The sequence below is a fragment of the Chenopodium quinoa genome, unplaced genomic scaffold, assembly GCF_001683475.1.
Source record: "Chenopodium quinoa cultivar QQ74 unplaced genomic scaffold, ASM168347v1, whole genome shotgun sequence".
NCBI lineage: Eukaryota > Viridiplantae > Streptophyta > Magnoliopsida > Caryophyllales > Amaranthaceae > Chenopodium > Chenopodium quinoa.
In genome coordinates this window covers 1,014,953-1,024,387 of record NW_018745413.1, presented here as the reverse complement: position 1 = coordinate 1,024,387, position 9,435 = coordinate 1,014,953, and the positions used below count along the sequence as shown (strand labels likewise).

The following is a 9,435-nucleotide window of genomic DNA, read 5'->3' as shown; positions in this document are numbered from 1 at the left end:
ACACTTAATTATAGAGTCAGAGGGTTGTGAGTTCAAATCTTGTGGTGTTATAAGTAGTTGCATGGGTGACGTGACGTAGTGAGGAGAGTTTACATGACACGTGAACATTGTTAGAAACGCCTTTTAATATATTATTATAGATATATTGATATAAGTAGTTGCATGGGTAACGTGATATAGTGAGGAGAGTTTACCTGTTTACGTGACACGTAAACATTATTAGAAACGCCTTTTAATATATTAGTATAGATATATTGATATTGATATACTGATAAGAAGATAGGAATTAAACACTCCATCAATATCCCAAGAGCACGTTTGATTGACAGTTTGACAACATAAGTTTATACAAACTAAAAGCGTGATTTACAGAACATCTACTACTAATTAATTTACATAATCTCTCTAGTGACACCATAAATCAACACAAGTACTTTGCAGTTTGGTAGCTCAAACGGCAGTATTAAAGCCAGGGAGCCAAGTGTTCTTATAGACATTAGAAATAAACTCGGCAGTTTCAGAGAGACCCCTTTTCATGTCTGAAATTTTCTTTTCGGTGTACTCCTTGCACCTGGAAACTGAATCAATCAAAGCAAATAGCTCATATGCACAAAGTTGTATTTCTTTCTCGCTTTGTCTTGTTTCCTCCTGGAGCTTCAACTCAGCAGCCTTCACAGACATATAACACAGATATTATGCCAGTATTTCATATGAATAAATTACATCAATAGTAGGTTTTGGATGATAACTTATGTTATTCACACTTCATTTTCACCTCATATAAACAGTTTCTACTTTGACATGGGTAAGGACAATTTGATACTCCAATTTGTACCAAAATTATGGATAATCTTTGTATCCTAACCAAATCCAACACTTGGATTCTCACTACTTTGACATGGATATGAACGACACTCCATTTTAAAACAAAAGTGGACATCCTTCATAAAATAGCCAATTGCGACACTTGGACATGTGTGGGATGTACCCACAATTGACACTAGTATCCAAGTTTGAGTAAGGACCTTTCACCTTACCACTATATATACAGTAAACATCTGATAGCCTCTTTTAGCATACATCTCACAGCAATATCACCAATATTAATCAATTACTTCAAAATATTTGTAAGAACTCATACCTTCAAGGTGTCATTTGCTTCTTGCTCCATGATTTCAAGGTTATGCTCCTCTGCCTCTATTTTTTCTTTAATCCTTTGAGCTTCACTTGAACACCAGGATGTGTATTCCTCGATTTGATTCCTCATTACTTCAAACTCTCGTTCCCTCTATAATGTTAATTTTATTTTTCAGTAGATCAGCCTCACAATATTAATTATAAAGAGAAAAAGGAAATGAAAATCATAAGAGTTAAAACAGGAAATGTGACACGGAATTTTATATCTGATATGCATGAATATATCTTCAGCCTCTTAATGAATGTGAATGTCACAGTAAATTGAAAACCTGATAAGCTACTACTCCTTTTTCCCCATCACTTTTATATCATTCAATAGCACAAATAGTAAGGAGCCAATCATAACAAAAGGTGAGCCAATTATATCCCGAACAGAAGTGAGTTGATGCATGAGGAAGATAACTTATGAACTGATCAAACAGCATCGGTGATAGGGTAGGTAAGTTTTAAAATATATTACAAGAAAACCCACAATTTGCATAAACTTGATCTCAAATATGAAATTTAATGTCATGATTTTGTATAAGAACTGAAGGTACTCTCATGCATATTTAGAAAGAAATGAATACATGTTGGCCACGGTTAGCAAACATCTGGAGAAATCCCACTTTTGGATAGCAAATCCAATAAATGAGAGAAATAAAAGTTTGAAATTTACAATATAGAATTTAAGAAAGTTTATCAAGTTTTCTTTTTGCTTTTTTTTTTTTTTTTTTCTTGACAAAAATATCAAGTTTTCATGTAATGAAAGGTAGTTAAAACCAACCTTTCCAAATTAAAAACTTGGGAATCCTTCTGTAGTCAGTATTTTTGACTAGTTTAACAGTTGACATACAGCTGGAAATTTCTGTGAGAATTTGCAGTTAAGGCATGCACAAAATCTTCATTCCTTTCAGTAACATAGAAGAGTTTGAGCATTTCATCACTGAGTTGTCTGTACATGGCATGATGGCACATCTTCATTTTCTAAGTCAGCGCTTAGTGTTCTCAATTCCTTTCTCACCTACATTAATTGATGTGTATACCTAATATTCTACCTTTTCATGCCTTTTGTCAAATACTTCGTATTTATTAAGAGTGCAGTGTTCCACTAGGGACTTGAGGAGAATGGGTCATCAAGAGGTTGGGAGGATGGAAATAAGGTTGCAAATGATCCCAAATATAATTCAGATTGTATGCTTAGCTTCAATTATCAAAATTGTATGCAATAATCCTATCCCAAGGACATCAGAATAGGATGTGAATCTGATCAAATCCCAGCATAATCTCCAAACAGAAAAAAGGAGTTTAAAATAGCCACTATATACCCTTAAAAGAGAATTTACTAAGAGGAGGTATACCAGATCTTTCTAATTTTTACTAAAAGCATTTCTCAAACTTTCTTAAGCAAGACACAGTAACTTAAAACCAGAACACATCAACACAGGGATGCAATGTGAAACCGTAAAAAGTAGCATTATCCTTGGTTCTTTTCTATCTCTCACTTTCATGTATTCATCTCTGAAAATCCAAGCCTTCATAATTGTAGCTTCTTGGGGCAGCCATCTAGTTATCATCATTTATCAGTTAGATTTAGGACCTTGTTAATTGTTTTCATAATAAAAGTCATCTCTTAAATCCGTAAATTTTGTTTTCTCTCATCTGTTAATGAATTATTTAGTATCTCAATGTTGGAGGGTTTTGGTAGCACTCTCTGTTTATCACCTACATATTTTGGCACGATTTTTTTGTTGGTCGTTGTGCTAGCTAACATTCTTCCATTCTTCAGAACCAAGAAAAACAAATCAGTCTACATCTCAAAAAACTTGAGGGAGATTGTTTGACACGTAGAGGAAGGTCGTACCGAGAGAATAGTAAAAAAAACAAGCAGAAGTGTCCAAAACTAGCTATCTAGGAAATTAGTTTATTTTAGCATGTGGGAGTGTCTAAAACTAGCTATCCAGGAAATTAGATAATGTCATTATTCTTCATTTCGAAGTAAGACCAACCTTTAAAATCTCTCTTTGGACATATAATTTTCAATTTCCAGGAGCTCTTTTAAAATAAAGCATGATAACTTACTTGATCAATGTGCAACTGAAGTGCGGCAAGACGATTTCTCTTTGCTTCAATCCTGTTGCTCAATTCTTTAGATTGTTGTTGAAGGGCGATAAACTCCTCCAACTTGGCTGTAGTACTTTTCTTAATCTCATCAGCACACGCTCTGATTGCAGGCTTAAGTGTAGATTTGTAGTTTATGCCCAACACTTCAGCAGGAGTAGACCCATTAGCATTCAACACATACTGAAAATCACCTCCATGCTTAGTGATTGCAGGCTTAAGTCTGCAGTGCAATGATCAAAACTCACTTAATTAGAGACAAGTTATATCATCAAAAATTCAATTCCAATTACACAAACCGATTTCCATAATAAAAAAGAAAGCATCTCTTGAAGGAATTAACTTCAGAGAAAGGATCAATAGATAACTAGACACACCAATCCTGGAACCATTGACTTCCTGAACATAAAAGACTAAATTTTCTAATCTGGTTATACCCAAATGATCACCAATTCACCATAAACACAATTTTCATAAGATACAGAAGGAAACTATAAATTTCTCTCTTAACTCATGAGAATCCCAGGCTTCATGGACTCAAATCATCAAAGTAAACACTAGCCAGAAATACCAGGAAAAAAACTTTGCAAAATCAAAGACCACTCTGTTTAAAAAATATAGCAGGTTTTTAAGAGCTAACTGCATTGAAGTGACAGCAACCAAATGATTCCACAGATGGAAAAGCATGTAGATCTGATGATTTCAAAAATCTGGATGCATCTAAGTTCTGAAATTACTAAAATCAGTTCCTTCACACCAAGTTTGAACACCCAAATCTAAAAGTGCTGATCGTACTCATGCAAGTCATGCATCTAAGCTCTTCCAAAACCTGAAAGTAACCAGCAAGCCAACCCAATACCATATATATATATATATATATATATATATATATATATATATATATATATATATATATATATATATATATATATATATATATATATATATATATATATATATATGTATATATATATATATATGTATATATATATGTATATATATATATATATATGTATATATATATATATATATGTATATATATATATATATATATATATATATATATATATATATATACATATATATATATATATATATATATGTACATATATATATATGTACATATATATGTACATATATATATACATATACATATATATGTACATATATATACATATATATGTACATATATATATATATATATATATATATATATATATATACATATATATATATATATATATATATATATATATATATATATATATATATATATATATATATATATATATATATATATATATATATATAATGGAAAAACATACCTTCTTAGAGTCTGGTTGCACTCAACAGAAAGGGCCTCAAGTTCTTTGTGCTTCTGCGCAATAGCTACATGAATATCCCAAGACTTCTCCTCCCAAGAGCTTCTGCTGGCCTCAGCCTCACTAATCTCCCTCTCCACAGCCTGCAACTCCCTTTTCATCCTCTCAGCATCCCTCAAGTTAAACTTTTGAGCATCAACCCTTTTCTGAAGCTCTTCATTTTCCTCCCGTGTCCTCTTGATCTCCTCCTCTTTAGCAGCCAACTCCATTTCCTTCTCCTCCAGCGCCTTCTGGGTGATGGAATTTCCATCCCGAACTTGAGCAATAAACTCCTCAAACTTCCTCAAGTCACCTTTAAGATCCTTGCTTTGATTCTCATACATCTCCCTCTCAGAAGGTTTGGATTTCAATCCTTCCAGCTCTGACTCTAACTTCTGTACTTCGTCATCCAACGACTTCAAATTACTCGCCAACAACTCCTTCTCCCTCTCCATCTTCTCTGAAAACTCTTTATCCAATACCTCAACAGCCTCATCATCACCCCTCATATACGGTAAATAACTATTCACAGAATAAGCCATGAGAGCATCCTTCATAAATGAAAACCTGTTGCAATTATACAACAAGTCACGATATGATCATCTTTGAAAAATCATACTAAATGCAACTTGTTTTGAAATGGAAAAGAACTACAATTCCTTCATAAATGCAAGAAAAGTAATACACCCTACATCCAGAATTAATCATGAGAATGCTAGTTTCATATACATTATCAATGTGACTGTTAATTCCAAACAGAGCAAAAAATAACAACCCAAACAAAATAACATTACAAATTTATGAAAATAAATTGCAAACCCAATTGATCACCTCCTGAAACAACACCAAATCGTACCACAACCCTGATCATATTTAAAGTATACTACTCGACAACTTAAAAACTAGTCTAATTGGACTAAATGCAACAAGTTATCTATCCTTTCAACAGTGAAGAAGTTCAATTTCTACAATTATTCACAAAACTAAAACTTCAGTCCCTCTATCAGGAGTTGATTATCACATGGCTTGTTTGTAGTTCTAGATACACAATCGACATGACTATTAATTCCGGACAGAGAGAGTAATAACATTCCGAACAATAACACTACTATAAACCAAAATTATTAATCAATTTAGCGAAATAAACCTGCCAGTATTCTCATCGGAAGCAAGATGATCAGTATAATCAGCAAGCTGAACAAGCCAATGAATAACAGCAAGCATCTGAGGAAAAGCGTGAGGAGCAGCAGGGGCACGAAGCGCAGATTTGTTGATCTTATGAGGGCAATTCAGACATTTCAGGATCAGAAAAAGCTCATCCTCAAGAATCCTCTTAGCAGCGCCGGGATTGCAGGGGAAATCGAGGCGAGAGAGGAGAAAACGCAGCACTTCAGTGACGTCTTTGGCGGAAGGAAGAGGTTTGAAGGAGAGGGAAAGTGAGACGCCATGAGAAGCGAGGTAGGCGTTGATGGATCGCACCATTGATTGTTTGTCGGTGGGGTGTCTGCTGGTTGCGGCGATGCCGAAGGAGGAAGATGAAGGGCGGCTGCTGCAGAGGCTGGCGTCGGAATCGCGGCCTCCGCCGCCGAATTGAGGGGTTGCTGATGGCCGGAGGGGTTCACGGTCTGAAAACGGTAGCCGTGTTGCGGCGCCTCTTGGCTTCATTTTCCGGTGGGGTGTGTGGGGAGGGAAATTAGGGCTTAGTGGTGGGGGGAGTTGATGGGATGAGATGAAATGAATTTTGAAGTTTTGAGTTTATAAAGTTGCAACGGTGTGCTATGGAGGGTTGAAATGATAGGGCCATAGGGGAGGGTAGGAGGGAATTTACCAATTTGAATTATACAATTTCATAGGTAGGGTCTATTCTGATTCACTGAAGTGAACTGAGAATAGACCTGTCATACGTTTTTTTTTTTCTTTTCTTGTAACAAGCAATTAGTAATGGAATCTAATAGAGGTTGTTAAATATCTCCCTCCTAATTTATCAAAACCGCCATCATTTGAAGTAAAATGTCAATCCTGTCCTTGCTAAACCTTAACCCATTTTTCCTCCTTTTTTTTTCTCTTACCTCAATCACCCCAACTGTTTTAGGTGATTTTGTGATTTCCCCTGGGACACTGGTCAGGTTCTTCTGATAAACGGCCCGAAAACCTACAAAACACGAATATTCCGTTGCCGGAATTTTCTCCTCCGACGGTTAAGTTTATAGTCGGTTGACGAAAAAGCTAGAGAGAGAAAGAATAGAGAAGTTGGAGTTGTTTTTAATGCTCTATTGAATGTTATGTCATAATCCACCCCTCCCATCATAAATGATTGGGATATTTATAAGGGTAAGGATTTGTGCCTTTTAGGTTTATTACCCTAGAATGACGTTTTCTGATTGGCGGCGCAATCGGGCATGGACACATGTCATTGGGGGGCGCCGTTTTGCGGCTTTCTTGGGATTTGGGCCTCTTGATGTAAGGAGGCCCATTTTCTCTCTTTTTCAGGTGCTCTTTGTAAGGTTTGCATACGTGTTATCTTCCTATAGTGACATGTGTTGCCCTTTGATTAGGCCACTACACGTGTCACCATGGGATTGGTCCACGTTTTGGGGTAATTTTTACCCCAGACATTTGCCCCTCAGAGGGGGTGGCTCGTACTCTATGGGGCACCTCCTATGTTTTTCTACTCGTTTGGACATGTCCGAGTATTTGTAGAAGTTTGAGCATTGTTTTGATATGCGGACAGTACCACCCGTCTTATCTGGGGATTTCTCCCTTGGGCTGAACGCTTGGTCCATTTCGCCTGTAATTCCTTTATTTAGACACTTCTAGGTCTTGAGGTTAGTCGGACGCAGCAGGCCGACTAACTTTTTAGGGAGGAAACCTGTTGTCCGGGTTTTCGGAACAACGATTTGGATTTTGCTGACCTAGCCGTCTATTTTGACGTGTCGTTGCCCGTTCGCCTTCCCTTCTGTTTAAAGTGACGGAATTGGTTTTTAACCATTTGAATTCTAGGTTAACTTTTTCAAAAGTAACCGTTCAAATTCTTAGGTGGGAAAGACGGATTTACCATTTTGCCCCCATAAATTTTGCCTATAGATATAGGATGTTTGACTTCATTTTGTTACTTTGGAACTTTGAGAATTCGAGAGAGAGGTCAGAGCTTTTTAGAGAGAGAAAGTGTTTCTTCCCTAAATTTTTAAGAGCTCCGCTGTACATTTGAGTTTTCCTAACAGAGCTTTTGAGTTTTCCAGTCAATCTTCGAGGCTTTCCCAAGTTTTCTACACGGACAAAGTTAACCTCCTGTCCCCTTTTCTTCGTCTTTTACTTTACTTTGTATTTCATTTCTATTTTTAAATCTTTCTCAAGACTCGGCTTTGTCAATTTCTCCTCACGAGGCCGGCCGTTCGCCTGGGACTGAGGAGTCTAGAATGGACGGGGGAGAGTTGTCTTCCTCGTGGAATGGGTCCAATTCTAATGTTTTCCAACTCACATCCACCTATTCTTCTCTGTCCCTACAGTCACAAATGACTCGGACCATGCAGACGTACGACAAGTACGCCGCTAGAAATCTAGGCGGCAGTTTGGTAAACCCAAGGGTTCCTATGATCTGAGTAACACGGACGGGGAGACTGCTACCACCACAAACACCAACACAAACACCGTCACATTCAGTGGCAGCGAATGCTCGACAATTGATAACTTGTTATTCGATATGATTTTAGGGTGATTTTGAACCTTGTTTACTTGATAAATTGGTGTTTTGGTTCACTTTTACTCTATTATTATGCAATTTTTGTGTATTATATTCTTCACATGTTGTTAGTGTTTTTGTTGAGTTTTTAGGTCCAAAGACGACCACTTGAAGCATATGAATGATAAATTGAGGTTAGAAGCAAAGATAAAGGGGAAAAAGTCGAAGAAAATGTGAAGAAAAGGGCCTAAGAGACCCTTCACGGCCGTGACATGCCTTGCACGTCCGTGCAGGCGTGTTCCACCAAGATCAGAAGCGTCTTCCTAAGTGTTTTAGAGCATGCACGGCTCTGCAGAGTTGATCACGTCCGTGCAAGACCCCTAGCACGCCCGTGCAAAAGCCTGCACGTCCGTGCAGTTCACTTAGGCCAAATCAATAGCAACCTGATTCTACACATCATGGCATGCACGACCGTGCTTAAGTTGGCACACCCATACAGATGATGTTGCACGCCCGTGCAGGATTTCCATGTCAAAACAGAAGCTGCTGAACCTTTGTGCCTTGCTCTGCACGGCCGTGCATAAGGTGGCACTACACGTCCGTGCAGGTTAGGCTGCACGTCTGTGCTAAGCCTGGCACGTCCGTGCAGACCTGCAGGCGTGTTCGACTCTTGTTTTCTCCGTCTTATTTATTTGGGGGTCTTATAAATAACCCCTTAAGCTCATTTGTACGACATCCAAGTTTTTAAAGCTTTTCTTTTAGTTTGTAATCTTAAAATACAAAAACTCTAAAATCATTAGTTAGATTTTAATTATTAGCTTGGAAATTTCAATCTCAGTCATTGTAGAAGACAAGTTCCACCATTGTTATTCTAAGTTGAAGCTTCTAGTAACATTTCTTACTCTTCTTTTCCATTTTAATTGCTTTAATTGTTAATTACTTGCTTAATTCTTGTACTCTTAGACTGTTATTTAGCTTAATCTTTAGTTTTGAATCTTGTTCATGAATTGCTTAAATTTCTTTAATTTATTAATTGTTTTAATTTCTTAATTGCTTTAATTTTGAATCTTTAGTTTTGAATCTTAATTGCTTTAATTT

At 36.7% G+C, this 9,435-nt stretch overlaps 1 protein-coding gene across 1 annotated transcript; it reads right to left on the bottom strand.

Moving 5' to 3' along the window:
• Positions 1–286: 286 nt before the first annotated feature.
• LOC110713350 (kinetochore protein ndc80-like) lies at positions 287–6,771 on the bottom strand. Its single transcript, XM_021891804.1, has 5 exons — positions 5,806–6,771; positions 4,623–5,225; positions 3,259–3,520; positions 1,142–1,288; positions 287–669 (listed from the first exon to the last, which is right to left on the bottom strand). The coding sequence occupies exons 1-5, from the start codon at positions 6,321–6,323 to the stop codon at positions 451–453; spliced, it is 1,749 nt and encodes a 582-aa protein (XP_021747496.1). The 5' UTR covers positions 6,324–6,771; the 3' UTR covers positions 287–450.
• Positions 6,772–9,435: the final 2,664 nt, after the last annotated feature.